This window comes from Myodes glareolus, chromosome 24 (assembly GCF_982192425.1).
Source record: "Myodes glareolus chromosome 24, mMyoGla1.1, whole genome shotgun sequence".
Classification (NCBI taxonomy): Eukaryota; Metazoa; Chordata; class Mammalia; order Rodentia; family Cricetidae; genus Myodes; species Myodes glareolus.
The window spans coordinates 28524139-28544013 of NC_142049.1; the positions used below are offsets into that span (position 1 = coordinate 28524139).

General features: G+C 45.7%; 1 protein-coding gene across 5 annotated transcripts in view; it reads right to left on the minus strand.

The window, feature by feature from the left end:
* Ttc23 (tetratricopeptide repeat domain 23) overlaps nucleotides 1–19875 on the minus strand; it is a 90262-nt gene that overhangs the window by 47940 nt on the left and 22447 nt on the right. For all 5 annotated transcript variants that reach the window (XM_048434812.3, XM_048434811.3, XM_085682645.2 and 2 more), the window contains exons 3-6: nucleotides 19307–19430; nucleotides 16089–16239; nucleotides 15786–15911; nucleotides 5151–5328 (exon numbers count right to left, since the gene is read on the minus strand). In XM_048434812.3, the coding sequence (XP_048290769.3) occupies nucleotides 5151–5328; nucleotides 15786–15911; nucleotides 16089–16239; nucleotides 19307–19430 (579 nt within the window). The remainder of the gene's footprint in view (nucleotides 1–5150; nucleotides 5329–15785; nucleotides 15912–16088; nucleotides 16240–19306; nucleotides 19431–19875) is intronic.

Sequence of the window (19875 nt, forward strand, 5' to 3'; positions counted from 1 at the left end):
AGTTTCTTGCCCAAATGGCTAACCAACTCCATAAGGAGCCTCTTCGATGCCCATCTTCCTCTTGAAGTAGATTGGTGCTGCCAGGAGCAGACGTGTCTCATTGTCATGAAAGGTCCTAAGTTATTAAAACATTAAATGCCATGCTCTGTAGTCTTTGAAAGATATGAATGTCTATCTGAAATATATCTGTGCACTTCTAGAAAATAAGACTAACATTACTACAAGCTTGACTATTATCGATATTATCCATTAACAACCTATATTTTCTAATTATACATTACATTTTTAAAATGAACTACACAATCACAATACATCAGTCAAGATCAGAAATATATATACATATAACAAAATTGACCTTAAAATCCATACCAATGAAATTATTCATATCTATATCATATCCCCCTTTAAATGTAAAAGAACATTTATAAACAATATTTGGGAATATGGACGTAGTTATTTGTCTCCAAACTTCTTCCTGCTGTATAGGGGCGCAGTTAATCAGGTCTTTCATGGTATAACCTGTCTGCCAGGTTCATCTCAGTCGGCAGTTGAGTGAAGAAATTTTTTGAGGGTGTTCACAGAAACCTTTCAGGAGGGCGTGGTCTATCATACCATATTGGGATAGAAGCAATCCACAGGGTCTCATCCTCTGTGAAAACAAAAGAAGAACCTCCTTTCCAAAGTATCATATTCTTAGATACAAATTCTGAAGTCAAGGTATTTTCAAAATATCTATCTTGGATTAGTTTAGCAGCATTTATAAACAAAAGTCTTTTATCAGCTGTTGCTCCTTCCTCAGCATTCAAACAATTTAAAGAGAGCATAATAGCATACAGTATCAAGATTTTCTGTGTATTTTCCATCTTTATGCAGCTTTATTTTTAACCTCTATTTTTTTTTATTTTTACTTTTACTTTTTGACATAGGTTCTCTGTATATCTTTGTCCTGGAATAACTCTGTAGACCAGGCTGTCCTTGAACTCACAGAGATCTGTCTGTCTCTGCTCCCCAGTGCTGGGATTAAAGGCATGTGCTACCACACCTTGAACTCAGAGATCCTTCTGTCTCTGCCTCCCAGGAATTGGGATTAAAGGTGTGTACTACCACACCTTGAGGTCACAGAGGTCAATCTACCTCTGCTTCCCAAGTGTTGGAATTAAAGGTGTGTACCACCACATCCAACTACTTTCTTTCTTCCTCTTTTACCCTAAGAACTTTAACCTTTAGCCTGCATATATTTTTAACACATAGTAAACCATTTAGAGGTTTTCTTTGTCTTTGAACCTCTCTTTACTGTATCTCTCTCTCTTTTTTATGACCACATGAGTCTAAAACCGTGGCTTTGACGGTTAGACCCAGTCCATTTTTTAGCTTTCCAGACTCATATTAGAGGTACCATTGGAGCCTTTTACTGCCACAACTCTATGGCGTTTCAAGGTCCCTGCCAGCAAACAAGCTGGAGCATTCTGCTCACAGACCACACTCAGTCGGACTGCCTGCCTGAAAGAGTCAGAGTTTGCCCTGGCAGGACGGCCCAGAAAACCGGCATTTTAAAACAGCGCAGCGTTTTTCCTGCTACGACTGAAAACCGAAAAGCATGCATTCAGCTTTTCATCAATACCATTTAAGTGTTTCGCGGCAGGACCTCTTAATGAGCTACAAAGTTTTGCAGCTAAAGCTGAGTCAGGAAGCCTCTCTTAAATGAGAACATTGCTTGCCTCTAGCAAGCAGAGCAGACCTGAGAAATTGCTGCCACCAAGAAAACATGCTTCACTCTATTCTTTCCCAAACTTTTCAAGTTTTCTGTGGATTCAGTTATCCACGTTGGCGCCATATGTAGTGAGGAGCTGCAGGGCAGGCCTGCTTTTCTCCTCACCCGGCTCCTGCACGGCTAGCTTAGTCCCAGAAATAATAACACACAAGTTATATTCATTTAAGCACTGCCTGGCCCATTATCTCTTAGAGAGTTAGTTACTGACTAACTCTCATATCTTGATATTAACCCATTTCTAATAATCTGTAGCACCACGAGGTGGTGGCTTACCGGAAAAGATTTAGCATGTCTGACCTGGTGGCTGGTTCCATGGCGTCTGGCTCATAGCCCTCTTCCCAGCATTTTGTTCTGTTTACTCCGCCTACCTAATTTTCTGTCCTATCAAGGGCCCAAGGCAGTCTCTTTATTGACCAATGAAAATAACACAATAGACAGATAACCCTCCTCCATCAAGGGTCTTTCTTTATAACAACCCTGGCTGTCCTGGAATTCACTCTGTAGACAGGCTGGCTTTGTATGTACAGAGATCTGCCTGCCTCTGCCTCCCGAGTGCTGGGGTTAAAACCATGTGCGACCACTGCCTGGTAGGAAAGGTTTTCTTAAGATACATACACACACAGAGGAAACGTAAGTGTGTGTTGCAAAGTGAAAGAAGCCAGTCTGAATACATCCTATACAATTCCAACTACATTCTAGAGGAGGCAAACTACAGCGATCGGAGGTCACCAGAGACTCAGGCAGGGAAAGAGGAATCAGAAGGGCAGGGAGGATTGTTATGACCACTAACATTCTGTTCTGTATGGTCCTGCACTGGTGGATACACATCATTACACATCTGTCAGACCCACAGAAATAGAAGAAACAAGAGCGAACCCTGGGGTAAGCTGCGGACCTGGGTTCTAATAATGTGTTAATACAGGGGCATCACTGGTACTAAAATGCCACTCTAATGATTAAATAAGTCAAAACCACTCTTTGGCAGGATGCCAATATGAATCCAGAATTCTAAAATATTTGTATCTTTCCTCTCAGCAGTTTCACTTCTAGAAGCCGACTGAAGCGAATTATTTTTACACAAGAATATCCGGAATTATTGATACTAACACACAAAAATATCACATGCCCGCCAGAGCTCCTACAGTCAATAAATGATGCCCCGCACAGTGAGCAAAGCCAGAAACCTGGTAAACTCAACTCTGAGTCTTGCTCGCCTGTATCTGCACCTGCCACCCGGCCTGCCGCTCACACCTCTCAAGTCTGTCCACATGTATCCATTCACTGGCCTTCTGAATCCAGGCTATCTTCACGCCATGCCTGGACTGCTGGGGTCCCCCCTGCTTACCTCCTATCATCTACTTCACCCTCCATCGCAGAGAGCGATCCCTGTAGACTGATAGACACTCTGATGTCATTTCCCAGCTTGAAAATCTCTAACCGCAATCTGGACTCCTTACTGGGACTTTCAATGCCTTCTCAGAATGATTCCCGTCTGTGGTTTTTATCATATGGCCCAGGGTATGACATCATATCTGAGTGGCCAATCTTTGTGTCACCTTTTATGAAGGCCTTTTGGGGATAGTCATCCTCACCCTTCAGTCCTCTCCCGGGACAATGACCATGGCCAGGCGGACGTGCCCCTGAGCTTCAGTTCCCTCTAACTACCTCTGTCGCTCGGCTTTTCTGCCCCACAGGCATCCGGAATCATCATCGGACTTGGAGTCTGTCTCTCTCCCACCCGCTCACCCGCCTCTCTTGCAAACAGCACGAGTATGCTCTCAGTGGCCTGTGCTCACTCCCGGGAACCCAGGAACCCACTTTGATTCTCTTCCGGCCCCCCCCATTTCTATGTCCCATCTACACGGCCTCCCAAACCTGTCTCAAACTATCGGCTTCCCCCATCCCCAGGATCTTCATCGTTCTTCAAAACCACCTAGTGTTCTGCTTTGGCTGTTTTGATAGTGGCTTCCTCCCTCCCTGCTTGGCACAGCCTCCCCAGTCTACCTCTACATATTGGGGGGGGGGGAGTCTTGGTTTTTTGTTAATGCTAGTTTTGGATCTGAGTGATGTCTTTTTGGGGGTATGTATTTTTGGGCATATCACTCAATCTCTCTAATTCTTTTCTTCCTTAATTATAAGCTGGAAAGAATACGCTACACAGTGGTGTTAATGATGAAAAGAGAGGATCTAGATAAAGTCAGAGGACGGGCACTCAGACATACCGTGAGTGGACATATAGACTGCCAGACAACATTTAAAAGACATGGTTATCACGTATTCTTAGTACGGTGTCATTAGTATCTCATTGGAAATAACAGGAATGGGGCGGTACATATTTGAAACTCCAGGAAAAACGTAAAAAGGTGCTCTGAGCAGATGATACGATGCAGAGCTATCTGCTTCCCGGTGGCGGTTAGTTCCAGGTGTCACTTGTCTAGCTAAACACCAGTCCAGATGTTCTAAGCCGATTTCTATAGAGAGCTGACGTTGTCAGTGTTAAGTAAAGGAGATAACTGCCAGCCATATGCATGAACGCAGCCACTCGGTTGACCTTAAGAGTAAACACTGTGGTTTCCCATTGCCAATCTTTCTGTACTGTCCTGGGGACATCCGCCTTGCTAGTGCCCAAAGCGTGTAAACCGGTTCCTTAAAAATTCTCTCCTTCTCTCCCTCCCTCTCTCTCCCCCTCCTTCCTTTGCCATACATTCTACTTGCAGTAATGGCACATATTCTGTTTTCTTTGGAAAACCCCGAATGACACACATGCCAAGGAGTCTCACAACGACAAGAGGAATAACAGCCACCAATACACCTTTAAATGTCTACAGGCAGAGATTTTAGACTGGAATAAGAAGTCGAGTCATGGGGCTGGAGAGATGGCTAAGCAGTCATGAGCATATATTGCTCTTGCGGAGGACCTAAGTTTGGGTTCCAGGACCCATGTCAGGTGGCCCACAATTGTCTATAATTCCAGCTCCCAGGGATATATACCTCTGGCTTCCAAAGGCACACACACACACATGTGCACACACACACACAGACATACATACACATTATTTAAAAAAGAATTATATCCTCTTTTCCCCTTCCAAACGTACCAGTCAGTTTAGTAGCATAAACTCTAAAGGAACTAATGAAGATAAAGAGACTTCACGTGGGAACAGTACTTGAGTTCTACGTGTCTGGTGAGAAATAGTCCCAGGCTGTCCGTGGAACCTGCACTCACCTGCTTCGCTTCCTAATGAGAAAACATCTGTTAAACATCTCTGCTGACCAAGTGTTTTCATTATCTTCAGCAAACTACAGGGCCAGGCATTTTCAGAGCTGCTATGGCTCTTGTGTCTAGCACAGCATTGGTGGCTGGTGGGCTGCACCTTACCCGCGAGAAATGATTGACAGCAGCATCGTGGAATCCCAGGGCTTGCTCCACACCTGCCAGTTCCCTTAGTACTGGTACACACTCGAGACTGTTTTCATCTTTGACGGTCTCAGTATATTCCAAAGCCTTTTGATAGTAGGGCAAAGCTTCTTTTGATCTTTTCTGACCTTGATACACCCTAAAAAAAAAAATAAATAAATCAAACAAAACAAAACCAAAACACAGAAGGATTATTTTGAAATGAGTTACCATTCTAACCCTACTTGGCCTGACAGGGTTTGCCTCTCGGACCCTGGAGCCCAGGTTTGCTTCCTTGAAAGCTACGCTTTTCCTCCAGAAAGAAGCAGAGCAAGACGGTCAGGAGGGTTGATTCTGGACTGACCAGAAAGGCTTAAGTACTGGCTTCCCATTTACCAGAGTCATGGCTTCTAATCACCTGCAAGCATCTTCCTCACCTATAAACCAAGAGTAACAACAGTACTAGGAATGTTAAATTAGCTCATGGTCATGAAAATAGCCACTAGAGCCTCAACACCTAGTAAGAGTTCTGTAGGTGTTTTAAGGAAATACGGCGTCTCAGCGATGGCAATCATACAGGATGCTGAGTTTCTGATAACTGATCTGTTTAGAAACTGTTGGACAATTTGGACAACGTATGGCGCTGGACAAAATGGCGCACGCCTTTAATCCCAGCACTAAAGAAGCAGAGGCAGCAGGATCTCTGTAAGTTCAAGGCCAGCCCAGTCTATATGGTGAGCCAGAGCTCTGTGGAGACAGAGTGTGAAAAAGTAGAGGGAGGGGCGAGGCGAGGGAAAGGTTGAGAGATGGAGGGAAGGAGATATTTTTTCTAGTATTGGTGATGATATATTAACTTTGGGACGGTTATAATTGAATAAAAACTCCCCAGTACCAAGATGACGCACAAATATGAACACCCCCCCCCACACACACACAACACTAATCCTGCTGATGGCACAGGGATTTATCTTGAAGAGATGTTCAGCATGACAGGAGAAACACACAAGAATTTTTACCTTAGTTTTGCTATAAGAATGGGGGAAAGTACGAAGTACTTCAATCCCACCACCAGGAAACAGTCCATGCAAGTCACAGCAAGCGTATACTGTAGGATGCCTGAGAGCCATTGAAGTGAATGCTCAACTTCATTAGCCCAGACACACAAGCGTTTCGTGGTCTTTTATAAAACAGCAGGTTTTGGAGCTATTTTGTGCATCAGCTGCCACATGAGAGATTTTTATAGCTAATCTGTATGGCAAAACAGCACAGAGAGATGTCACAGAGATGGTCATGAGGATGTTAGTGATCATTCTCACTGAGCAAGTGAATTGGGAATGGTTTACTATTCTTGCTTATGATTTTTTAAATTTCCCAAAGTCTCTTTTATATAACTGCTAGCTCTCGCTATATATAAAATGCTAGCTTAACATTAAAAGTAGAGGTGACAATGAGAAAAGTCTGTTTCTTAGGACAATGTCCTATACGCTGGTTAGCAAGCAGGATAAGTGACATTTACAATATTAGTCTTCAAAATATTAAGACAATTAGAAATGTTTCTCTCATGGAATAACTTTAGGTCCAATGTTATTTTTTTTAATGCATGCCTGTGCTCTAACTGCATGTACACCTGCAGGCCAGAAGAGGGCATCAGATCCCATTATAGATAGTTGTGAGCCACCATGTGGTTGCCGAGAATTGAATTCAGGACCTCTGGTAGAGCATCCAGTGCTCTTAACTGCTGAGCCATCTCTCCAACCCAGGTCCAAAGCTCTTAATGACATGGATCCCTCCTATGTTGCTTTCCACCCAGCAGTTTTAGTTCAGAAGATGCTTCAGCACCCATGGTATGGGTGAACAGACACAGCAGGCAGGTCTCACTGCCACTCAGCCACAGTAGATTTCTCTCGTATGACTGCAGTGCAAAGGAATTAACTGAGAGAAGGAAAGACACTTCTCAGATCTGGGGTCTCAGTGGCCATGATAAGATAAAGGGGGCGGGGTAGTTCAGTGGTTAAGGTCAAATGCTGCTCTTTCAGAGAGTCAGAGTTCAGTTCACAGCACCCACAGTGGGTGGTTCACAGCTCAGTTCCAGGGGATCTGATACCCTCTTCTGGCCTGGGAGGGCACTGGTGTGTGTGTGTGTGTGTGTGTGTGTGTGTGTGTGGACATGTGTGATATTAAAATTTAAAAATGTTGACTGAATAGCCTGTGAGTGTAGATGTCGTCTATAATCAGAAAGAGGCCCAAAAACAGGGAGAGGTCAGGGATAGATACATGCTTGGGATCAAGCAAGGGAAGAGCTCAGAGCAATTCTGATTTGGGAGGAAAGAAAAAACGTTAAGGGGCAAACCAAGCGAGTTTGACCTTTGCACTCTTGATAAGCTTGACATGTGTGTGTCATCATTATCTTTCCATATTGTATGTTCCTCAGCAGAGAAAGCCCACAGAGATCCTTGGTAACAGAAATATGGTCTAAACATGGTTTTTATAAAACCACGTAGTCAGATAATTAGATTGTTGGTAGACAAGGCTGAAATAAACAAAAATGAGCATCAGTAAACTCTGGTGGGAGGACCAGGTTGGCTCACTGGTAAATAAAGGTTTATCTGCACATCCCAGCTTTGGAACACGAGCTCAACAATTGTCACGGTGATCATATAGACCAACAGCCTAAAGCAGTTATCTTTACAGGCTAAGTCTGTGTGACTTCTCATTTTCTAGATTTTAAAAATCTAGAAAAATATCACGTTTTCTAAATGACTTCAGATTCTTTTCTATCTAATTTGTGCATAGAACTTGGGCAGGGTCATCCTTCCTTCTCACCAGAAATGACCGAGTCTGTCAAGGGAAGAAAGCAAATCTGCTCTTCTTCCAGGACTACTGAAGTGTCACGTGAGCAGAACAGAGAAACGCAGGCATCAAGATGAGAGCACCTGAGCAAACACAGCAAAAAGGAAGCCAAGAGCGGAGCTCACGAATGAGAAAGTCAGTGAGACAGTGACCAGGCAAGTCTGTCCTAACTCAGCTAACCGCAATTCTTCCCTCCTGAGTCGATGTGTAACGATACGGTCCACAAACAGCCTGCAGTGAGCTCCCGACAGCATACTATCCCGTTTGGAAAAAGCCAGGACGCATTTCAGTGTCAGGAGCTCATCCTAATACTCACCTCTCAGGAAAAGAGTGCAGGCCAAGGGCGGAGCATCAGCTGCAAGTTCTGCATGAGGAGCAGAATGTGCACACTGGAGTACCCACGCATGCGCAAGAACAGACTTCTGTGGTTTCCTCATCTGAACCTGTCCAGTCAAGCTGTGGGGAGCATGGGGTACTCCCCTGGGGCCTGCCACCCACAATCAGGTCCTTACTCTCTCTCCCTGCAACCCTTACGCGGCAGGCAACAGCCTCAAGTTGTCCTGGTGGAGACACAGGCTCAACAGTGACGTCTCAGCTCTACATCCCATCTCACCACCGGCACCAGCAAGGTAGCCAGCAGGAGAGGGCGGTTCAAAGTGACAGAAAACAGTGTGCAAATGGGCCAGGAAATTTTACCAATTCAACTGAACTTAAGAAAACCAGAATAATACATATTCATCATCAAAATTAAGAAAAGATAGGTGGGGGGCTGGAGAGATGGCTTAGTGGTTAAGAGCACTGCCTGCTCTTCCAACGGTCCTGAGTTCAATTCCCAGCAACCACAAGGTGGCTCACAACCATCTGTAATGAGATCTGGTGCCCTCTTCTGGACTGCAGGCAGAGTACTGAGAATACTGTATACATAATAAATAAATAAATCTTTAAAAAAGAGAAAGAAAAGATAGGTGAACATAATTTAAAACTAATAATAAATAAATAAATCTTAAAAAAAAGAGAAAGAAAAGATAGGTGAACGTAATTTAAAACTATATGAAACAAGAGACCACAAGCCACGTATACAAAGGCTCCACATTAATTATGAGCCTAAGTTGATGGAGCATAATTTTGAAATGCTTGAGAGGAAACACAAGGAGCCTGGCCCCTTCAGTGAGGGAAGAGCCTCCTCTGTGAGACACACGGTAGAACAGAAGAGGCAGGTGAATTAGCCACGGTAAACACAAACTCCTAGTGCTGGGGCTGTGACTCAGTGGTAGCACCTGCCTAGCACTCCCAAGGCCCTGGGCTTGATCCCCAGCCACTCACACAAATAAGGATTAAACAAGAACAAAAACTCCTGGGCCCTGGAACAGCACGAGGAAGGCGGAAGGGATGAACTGCATTCCAGGGTGTGTACCACACCTGCAACCAACAAATAACAGTACAGGAGGACGGAGGCGCGAATAAGCCAGGCGTGACGGAGGGCACACGCCTTTAATTCCAACTCGTGGGAGGCAGAGGCAGGCATATCTCGATGAGTTGGAGGTCAGCCGGGTCTATATAGCGATTTTCGGGCCAGTTAAGGCAACATGGCAAGATTCTGTCTCAAAAAAAAAAAAAAATGTGAATAGATAATTCACAGGACAGAAATACCAAATGTTTAGGAAACCTGAAGAGATGCTCTATCTCCATATCAGGAAAAGTAACCACAGTATTTACATCCATATGATCAGCAAAGATAAGCAGGCAGACACCATTAAATGTTGGCAAAGCTGGGGAGTAACGTGAATTCATGCACCCTGCTAATGCGGACATAAATAAACAGGAGGAAAGTGTGAGAAACTCAGGCTGAGGGTGGGGATACTTCCCACAGAGGCAGCTGTCCTCCCTGACACTTCAGACATAACCCTGCATATGTGTCTGGAGAGACATAGTAATGATCGTGTAAATAGTGCTCATAGTAGGTCTACATCAGGCAAAGCTCAAAGGAAAATCACCCAAAATGAAGAGATTAGAATAATCAATGTGGATACATCTCAAAATGTATGGGGATTGTTATGGGGGGGCGGGGAGCAAGCTACAGAATGAAACTTAAACACAAAGTTTGAAACAGAAAAGGAAACATATATACTTGGCTAAGCACATACATAATAATAATAATTATAAACCTGCACAGCTTAATAAGGTAAATGCCTACAAGGATTGTGGCGAACACCTGTCAGGTTTCCATTTGTAGGACTTCCTATTGTGTGAGCTTGGTCTAATGCACAGGACAATCTGGATAACACTATCTACAGTTTTATGTGCTTCAAATACTTTATTAAAGACAAACTAGAACAACAGTCTGTTGACCAGTGTGTCACAGAAGGAAGCCTTTTCTGTCGCCTTGTGAAGTTGGTGGTACCTGCTGTTACAGGGTTTCACCACCAGACACAGGTAGAAATGCGGTTCCCATGCTAATGCACCTGCAGAGCGTTCTGAAACTCAAAGGCAAAGGGGAAAGCACACTCACACTAGATTTACCAAATGGTTAATAAAAAGGAAGAGAAGGAGTATTAGATCAAGGACCCACTCAACGATGGTCTTCCTCTATCTTCAACTCACTTACGCATCAGTCGGTATTGGGAAACCTTGTCTCTGGTTCCTTCTGTGACCTGTGGGGCAGCAAGGCTTTTTCCTATCCCTTTCTATCTGTCATGGGGAACATTTGGGGATGTACCATCTAGTGTGTTTGTGGTGTGCTTGGTAGCTCGAGGAAACACCAGACAGACGAAAAGACAGAGAATTCTGAACAACAGAATGCGACAGTATGTTTGGCAGGTTCACAACTTACACCATGGCATATTTTATTGAATGAAAATATATCCACAGTCACTGCACAGAGCACATGACATCTAATGCAGGGATGCACACTCGCTCTGTGCACACTAAACAAAGCAGTCTCCTTTCGTGTTTCTGAAGTTACAGAGTCTGCTCTTAGAAGTTCTGGGGTTTGGTGAGAACGCTGCACTTCAGTGAACGGAAAGAACTGTGTGGGAACAATATGATGAGAACCCAGTCTCCACGGAGCACAAGTGAGGTTTCCAAGAGTCCATGTTTGAAAAGATTTGCATCTGCGCCCCTCTCCACGCATGGTGGAGCGTTGCTGTTGACCATGTGGCCAGAACGCCAGTCAGCACTAGTGAATTACTCTGTACTGTGCACAGCAGCCCGGGCACTGATTTGAAAGAGCAGGCTTTAGACTGGGAGTGGTGTGCACTCCTTTAATTCCAGCACTCCGGAGGCAGAGGCAGGCAGATTTCTGTGAGCTCCAGGCCAGCTTGTTCTACACAGTGAGTTCCAGGACATCCAGAGCTATATAGGGAGACCCTGTCTCAAAACAAGCAAAGAAACAAACAAACAGAAATAGAAAGGAAGGAAGGAAGGAAGGAAGGAAGGAAGGAAGGAAGGAAGGAAGGAAGGAAGGAAGGAAGGAAAGAAGGAAGGAAGGAGCGAGAAGGTTCTGTCTGGTCACTTCCCCATGGTGTGACTTGGGGAATGCCATTTTTCAGCCTTAGCTCCTATGCAAATAGGAATATAAGAGTATCCACCTTGCAGTAAGGACTGAGAGTAAAATAAATAATGTATTCAAGAGCTTGCCACAGAAGGCATCAGTAACTGGTAGTTAATGTGCCTTTTATTCTCCTCTCCCCTCCCCTCCCTTCCCCTACCTCTCCCCTTCCCTCTCCTCTTCTCTCCCCTGCCATCCCTGCCTCTTTTCTCCATATTGTCCTGCTCTTCTCTTTTTAAGGGACCACCATGTGTTTAGTCTAGTGCCCACTTAATCCTCGCAGCCACTTTCTGAGATCCTGTTCTTTGCGCAGTGGCTAGGGAGGAGAGTGAGACACACAGGAGGCAGGGGTTTGCCCGTGTCCTCCCAGTAGGGTGGTTTGAACGAACCCCAACTTGAACCCAGGGTGCTGATTCACAACCCACCCTCACATCACGTCACCCTGCTTAGAAACACTTGGCAGGTGGCCCTCTTGATGCTTGAGGGAAAAAAATGCGTCTGCTCATTCCTGGGTTAGTTCAGCACAGCTGGGTGACTCGGGTGCTCATAGACCAAGCTGGGGAAGACTCCAAACATGATGTCACACGGTCACGGAGAGAGCTGGGTGTGGCGATGGATCATCATATCCGTGTATAGCCATCAGCAACTGTACCTCGTTATTGGAAAGAGGGCTGTGCATTGGTGCCCACACACCTGTATGTATAAAGGTAAGTATCCACCTCCAGGAGCTCCGTGTGAGTTCCCAGAACAGAATGCAGTGCTGAGCACTGGGGGGAAAGTACTCCCATTTTTGCTGGTGACTTTCTGATGGAAACAACTCAGAAACACTTTGGCACTCTGCAAATTAGTAAGTCATGACTGAATTCAGTGGTGCTATAGAAGGGAGAAAGGATGGGGCATGGAGGGAAGGCGCCCCAGACCTCCTACAGGGGCAGAAGTCTGTGCGGGAGTCACTTTGCAGCCCTAACTATCTGTGCCAGGCCTGCCTGGTAGCCACCATAAAAGGAGAAGCACACTAAAAGATGTCCTTTTAAGAGGGGCGGAAATCCAAAGGCTGCCCGAGACCTTCCCCTGGCCTTCCAGTCCCAAGACTCAAGAGAGAAAATGCCACGCAGTTCAAGCGTAACTACAAGCACGCCAAAAGCAAAGCCTTGTTTCTTTCTAAAGCAAGTCTGTTGGAACAAAATATTCCCCTTTCCATGAGAACACAAAGCAAAGAGAGTAAAGGAAAATCGCGCATTTTAAACACACAAGTTCTGTGGAAAATGTCAGAGCGAAGAACCAGGAAAGAAGGACGTGGCAGGATGAGAAACAATTCTATTATAACCAAAGGCATCTCTGAAGAGTTTAACTGGGCCTTTAAATTCTTGAGTGTTGTGACACAGATGTGGACAAAGCTCGCCACCTGCTGTCAACGTTTGGTATTGCGATTTGGCAAGCGCTCTTAAGGTGGCGCCAGATTCTGGCAGAGGATACCTCAGTGTTTTGTAGCAACAGTGCTCAACACTAAGAACTGACGCATTAGTCAGGTCTCAACAGATGCAGCCAATATCAGATCTGGGGCTTCACATTTGTATACCTCCTGCACAATGGGATAAAAAAGCGTCTCGTGCTGAGCAGGCAGAGACGCTGTGTGGGTTAGCCCTCCGGTCACCAACAAATGAGCTTTTTCCTTCAGTTCTGTGAATGGGACCAGTTTGCATATTTGGGGTCTGGTTTCTGTCACTGAATACTGTGTTTGTGAGAGTCATTCATGACGTTATGTAACAAGCGGCTTGACAATGCCTTTGTATACGAACAGATCGCAGATCTTCAGCTTCCTTTTGAGGACATTTGGGCTGTTCTCAGTTCTTGGCTATTGAATAATGAGGCTGGGAACATACTTGGATGTGTGTTTTGGTGAATAAACACTCAAAGATTTCTGCTGAGTATACATTATGGGTGATACCGTTGGGTCAAAGAGTGTGAAGACGTTCAGATTTAGGAGATAATGGCAAACAGTTTTCTAAGAGGCCTATCCAGAACAGCCAAGAAGTTACGAGGGAGAGGGCATTTCTGAGTGCTCGTCTTTGCCAACACTTGGTACTATTAATCTTTCCAAAGGTTTCAGCCTTTTCCTGGGACCGCGGCATTATCTTATGACTTTAGCTCTCATTCCCCGATGCCTGGTGAGACGGAACAGGCTCTGGGCGCCTGGTACTTCTCCATCTGTCTGCTTTTGACTCTGGGGAGTGACGTTTTGAGTTTCTGCTTTGACTTCTACACTAACAGAACTATAACAAATTGTAAGCCAAGTAGGCCCCGCCCCCTCCCGCTCCTTGTTGCCTTTGGTCAGGGTTCTTCACCACAGCAACACAAACACTAGAGCAGAGATGAGAAGTGACCAAAGGAAGGGGTGCTGTGGGCGCTCCTCCCCTTCAGCAAAACCACCTTGGGTATGTGTAACAATAGCAAACCACAGGACGTAGACAAAACATTGATCACACTTGGGGGGTTTAAATACACTCATCTAAACACTAATGCATCAGTTTAAAAACCATTTAAGATGTGCTGGGAGCAGTGGTTCACGCCTTTAAACCCAGTACTTGGAAGGAAACGGCAAGGGAAATCTCCGAGTTCGAGGCCAGCCTGGTCTACCGAGCTAATTCTAGGGCTCCCAGGTCTACACAGAGAAATCCTGTCTCAAAATGTATGTGTGTGTTAAGGCGTACATTTGAATTTCAGAAATTAATATAATTCATATTATACGAACTCATTAAGTCATCTCTCTCTCTCTCTCTCTCTCACACACACACACACACACACAATAAAGAATGGAGCTTCTTCTGTGCCATTGGGAACATTCTAGGAGCTGAGTGGGGGAGTCGCTGACAAAAGAAAACACATCCATTTCAGAGGTGCTTCTAAGCAGGCAAGCTTCTACCCATAATGCCACAGCTAGAAAATCAGTTAACAGTGGGATAGCTCGAAAAATCAATCCATCTGCAGATTAAAGTCCCTAATTTGGATAATCTTTGGATTATCCAAAGTGAAGTTTCTAAACTGAGGGATGAAATACTAAGAATGTAAGGAGCAGTAACACCACCTTTAAAACGTGAGGTAGAGGCTGGAGAGTTTAACAGCAGGTACTGCTCCTGCAGAGGACCCCAATTTGGTTCCCAGCACCCACATCAGGTGGATCACAATCACCTTAACTACAGTGCCAGGGATCTGACTCCCCCTTCTGGCCTCCTCAGTCACTGCACTCATGTGCACAGACCCACACATATACACATATATTTTTTTAGTATCTTAAAACATATGAGGCAGAGGGAAATTATAGAAACTCTTTGATATTTGCATGAAAAATATTTTCTAAGCAAAATTCAAAGGCATAAAGCAGAAAGGAAAAAATGATTGGTTAGGACTCTGGTAAAATGAAGAATTTCTATATTATGAAGAACACCACAGACAAAATAAAGGGCAATGGATATAAGAAAATATATTCAACATAATTCACACGTACAACATAAGAAAAATCTCAATTGTTAGTATGAGCAACACAGAAAATTCCAAAAGAAAAATAAGATAGACCTTAACAGGCTATTTGTGGAAGGAGAATCTCAAATTCTCAGAGGTATACAGCGGGATTCAGACTCATTAATTCAATAAGAAACGTAAATGGAATTTTAAAAATAATTGGGTAGCTTGGTACATACTTCAGGGAGCAAGTTAGAAAGAGTTACAGTGCCAAATATTGTTGGGAGTTATAACAAGATGGGACCCCATTCACCCTGCAAGTGACCACATAGTTAGGCATGGCAATGGGTCAGTGCCTAGTGAGCTCACACTGCTGATATCCTGTAACCTAGGAATCCCATCCCAGGGGCAGAACCTCAGAAAAACATCTTCAATATCAGCAAAGCTTCCTGGGATGAACGGTAACAACGCTGGGGTGGGCGAGAGGACAGGGGAAGGAGAGGGAAGAAGGGGCAATAGGGATGGGCAGAGCTGGCAGGAAGAGAGTCGGGGATGAGAGGATCTCTGCAACCACGGGGGTGGTGGTATGAGTATATTCTACATCAAGTGACAAGCAAGCATCACTGGGGTTTGTCTTGGTTGGGGCTGTTCTGATATGACAGCCTTGCTCTTCTTTACTGGACAATGGCCTTGGGAGAAGCCATGGACAGAGCCCAACAGCCTTCAGTCAACATACATATGAGTTCTAAACCGGAACTTACTGTGCAAACGACAGCTTGATCCGAGCTTGGATTTCTACCCACTCCTCCTTTACAATGTTCCCACACTGCAGCATCTCCTTGGAAAGTCGTTCAGCTTTCAACAAGTTCTCCACGGCTTCTTTAAATCTGAAAGATGTTCAGGAAAAGTCCCGCTGGCTCCTAGATTCTGGAACCCCATCTCCTGCACTTTCCTTGCTCATACAATACTGTTATTCCTGAATAGCAACTTTTTGTTTGAGGATTAACTGTAAGAATTTCAGAGTCGGTGCTTTCTGCTGGGGAGGATTAGAAGCAAAAGGATACTTTTGCAGGGCGAGCAGGGCTCTCCCCGTGGTGTAGAAAAGCTCTATGGAGCACTTGAAGACCTCTGTATTGTCGTGATAGGGACTCTCCATGGAGATGGCCAGGATTTCTTTGGCCTTTTCCGCATGCTGCTTTGCTTGTAGTGACATCCCTACGGACAGAGAAAAAAAGAGGTGTCGGTGTCTCTTCAATCTCAGCGGTTCAGGAACACGAGTCCCCACAGCCAGGGGATCTGGCAAGGTCACCAAGTGTTGTCCAGCCGCACACAGACTCGGATCTAGGAAGCAGGAACTAGTACCCTGACTATAACAACCTAAGATTTGTTTCATATCAAGTAGTCACGACGGAAAGCACTTCCCAAAATGGCCTTTCTAGAAATAAAATCAAGCACAACAAGCTGGAACTGAGCAGCTTTGAGACATCACCAGCATCAGATGTAAAATATAAATAATTATCAAAACACAAATGGAATGCAAGGACTGCGGCATTCTGGGTAGGAAGCGAGCTATTCAGGAACTGTGATCCTGGCTGAGTGACAGCAATCTAAATGACATACTAAGAAGTCTGAGTCTTCTGCTCACGCACTGGCAGTCATAATATTAAAGAGCTCTCTGAGCACAGCACAAATACGGGGGCTAGAAATACTTCTACATACAACCCCCAGAGCTCATGGACTACCGCGCTGCGAGCTCTTGCTCCCGGGAAGCCACGGACGAACATGAGACAGATGGTAAGTGTTATTACTGATTTCCCCGTGTGTTCTAGAGTTCTTCCAGGGGTTGATTAACCTGTGGGAGGGGTGAGACTGAGGAAGAGCAGCTCGGGAGTCTTCTGGGTTGTCTCCCCAACACACTCCCACCTTCTGGGTTCCCTCCCCACATACTCCCACCTTCTGGGTCCCCTCCCCACACACTCCCACCTTCTGGGTTCCCTCCCCACATACTCCCACCTTCTGGGTCCTCTCCCCACACACTCCCACCTTCTGGGTCCCCTCCCCACACACTCCCACCTTCTGGGTCCCCTCCCCACACACTCCCACCTTCTGGGTCCCCTCCCCACACACTCCCACCTTCTGGGTCCCCTCCCCACACACTCCCACCTTCTGGGTCCCCTCCCCACACACTCCTACCTTCTGCCTCCACACTGACACCCCCTCCGCTCATATTCATACATCTGCAGCCCCAGGTTCGGAATTACATTTAATCAGATCTCAGTTCTCTGCAAAAACTGTCAAAATATCAAGTGAATCCCATTCCTGAGTCTATGAAACAGAAACAATGTATGTTCTAAAGGAGAGAAGCCAGTCTGTCTTCTTTGTGTAGGAACTCCTGCAAAATTCTGTCTCTTATATTTGAAGGCATAGCTTTAACCTGGCTGTCAGGAGTTCATCAGTGTCAACTGTCCATATGCCCCACCTACAGTGATGGACTAGGGTTCCAGGTAGAGCCCCTTCCCTTAGAATTTGAACCTAATCTACGGGAGACAGCTCAGGCTCAGCTTCAAGATCATCGGCTCCGCAGCGAGACTGCCCAGCACGAATCCTCTGTTCCACCGTCCATTATGAAACTGGCCTCAGTTACCTTGACGGTGAAGAGACGTAGTAGGAGCACCCCAACTCCACAGGTAGCGGCTAAGTCTGAATAGGTTTTACATGGCCATTAGCATGGTGGCTGGCCCTGAGACCTCGCTGAAGAGCGAGTACAGCTTTGACTTTAAACTGAGAGAGAAGGATCCACGAGGAAGGGAGGGGGCTTCAGGCGGAAGCAGGATTTGAAATCCCAGATGGCAGGACACTGGCACTGGCGCGCGATTCCGAGGTCTGAGCCTCCGATCAGCTGCTTTTTTAACAATGTGCCTTTGCAGCAAGCTGTTCCGACTAGGATCCATTTTCTCTGAATCTAGAAAATCCCGAGGAGGTGTTAAAGAGATGATCTCCAATGCCCCCTCTGGCTCTGGTGGCCCCTGACAAACAGGTAAGAACGGCCTATCTTGTGGTACTTTCCAGCTGTAAGGCCACTCACTGGGGCCTGGAAGGCTCGTGTCGCCAGCACCCTACCATTGCTCTGTGGTGGGTGAACGGAGTGCAGGGTGGTGCTGTGGGGCACCTTGTGTAAGTCAGCATCAGCAGCAGTGAGTAGAAGACGCCACATGTGAGTGTCTGCATTCTATCTTCCTGCATCCATCCCCACCTTCTAACTTCCTCTTATGATGCTCGACCCCTGCACATCCTAACCTGGCCAAAACCAGCTGCTTTCCCGGTACACAGGAGAACCCAGAGCCAGGTCTGACCTACCAGACTGTGCCTTCCCTTCAGCCTATAGTCCAGTGAAGTCTAAATGAGGGGCCTCCAAAATCCTGGGATGTTTTGGTGGGTGGTGTAGCCTTTTATCTTGGTCATGTTTAGCAAGGACACCTAAAGCTTCTGGTAGTCTATGGGAAAAGCCTGGCTGAGATGGAGCTAATATCAAGACAAATAGAGCCAAACGATATGAAAAGAAAAAGGCTGAGTCCTGGCCACAGAGTTGGAACACCGGCTACGTCTGTCTGAAGCAAGTTTCACCTTAGCTTTTTGTTTGTTTGGTTTTTGTTTTGTTTCGTTTGAGACAGGGTTTCTCTGTGTAACAGTCCTAGCTGTCCTGGAACTATCTAGCTCTATACAGACCAGGCTGGCCTTGAACTCACAGAGATCCGCCTGCCTCTGCCTCCTGAGTGCTGGGATTAAAGGTATGCGCCACCACTGCCCGGTTTAACCTGAGCTTTTAAAGCTGTACAAGCTAATGCCAGCTTGGGTTAGCCTTTCATTTTTTGACTACTTTCTCTCTCTCTCTCTCTCTTTCAGACCCCTGTCTCCCACCTCTCAAGAGAACTCAAGCCTCCACTCCATGTCTTGGCTTCTTTCCTGCCACCTTTTCACCCAACAGGTTATCTTCCAAGAACTCAAACTTTGAGGCCACAAAAAAACCCGGATCCCAATCTTCCTTTCTTCCCGCTGACACCTATATGTTATATGCCTTACCGATTCCCCAATCTTCCTTTCTTCCCGCTGATACCTATATGTTATATGCCTTACCGACTCTTCCTAAAAGGACTTTGACGCTTAGTACTTGGCAAGCAGAACCACAAAAACCAGCTCCCTTTGGCGTAACTCCATCTGAAGACAGGGAGACCAGAGAGTCTTCTGCGGATGAACTGACCCTCGCTGGCTGAGAGACACTCACCTTTCAGCTGGAGGTAGCCTTGAGCCAGATTAACATACGCCTCTGCTAGTTTCCAGTGTGAGCTGCCATAGCAAATCCTTGTCAGCGCCACACAGCGCACAAGCTCCTGGATGGCCTGTTGGTACTGGCAGGAAAAGAAACTGAGGTTACCACACAGACAGCTTAGGACCCGAGAGCCATGAGGCCTACGTGTATGTATATCCACCTAATACGTATTTACTGTTTTCTATGTGCTAAGCATTTGGGATGTGTCAGCGAATCAGACATGATCTGTCTGGGGTGGTAGAGTGTTCATCTGGTTGGATGAAGTAAGCAACAATTCACTTAAGAAGTAAATACAACTTCATGGTGGCAAATATGGCGGGATAAAGCAAAACTAGGTAGAACAGACATTTGACCGCCTCCTGGATGTTCCAGCTAACATTTAGCAGACAGCTGCTGGACGTCCAGGTGAAAGTGGAAGTGGTCATCAAACAATACACTTTAGCTCTCAACTTGAACTGCCTCCGTACACTCATGCCATAGAAACCGGGCAGTGCATGCCTTTAATCCTAGCTCTAGAAAGGATT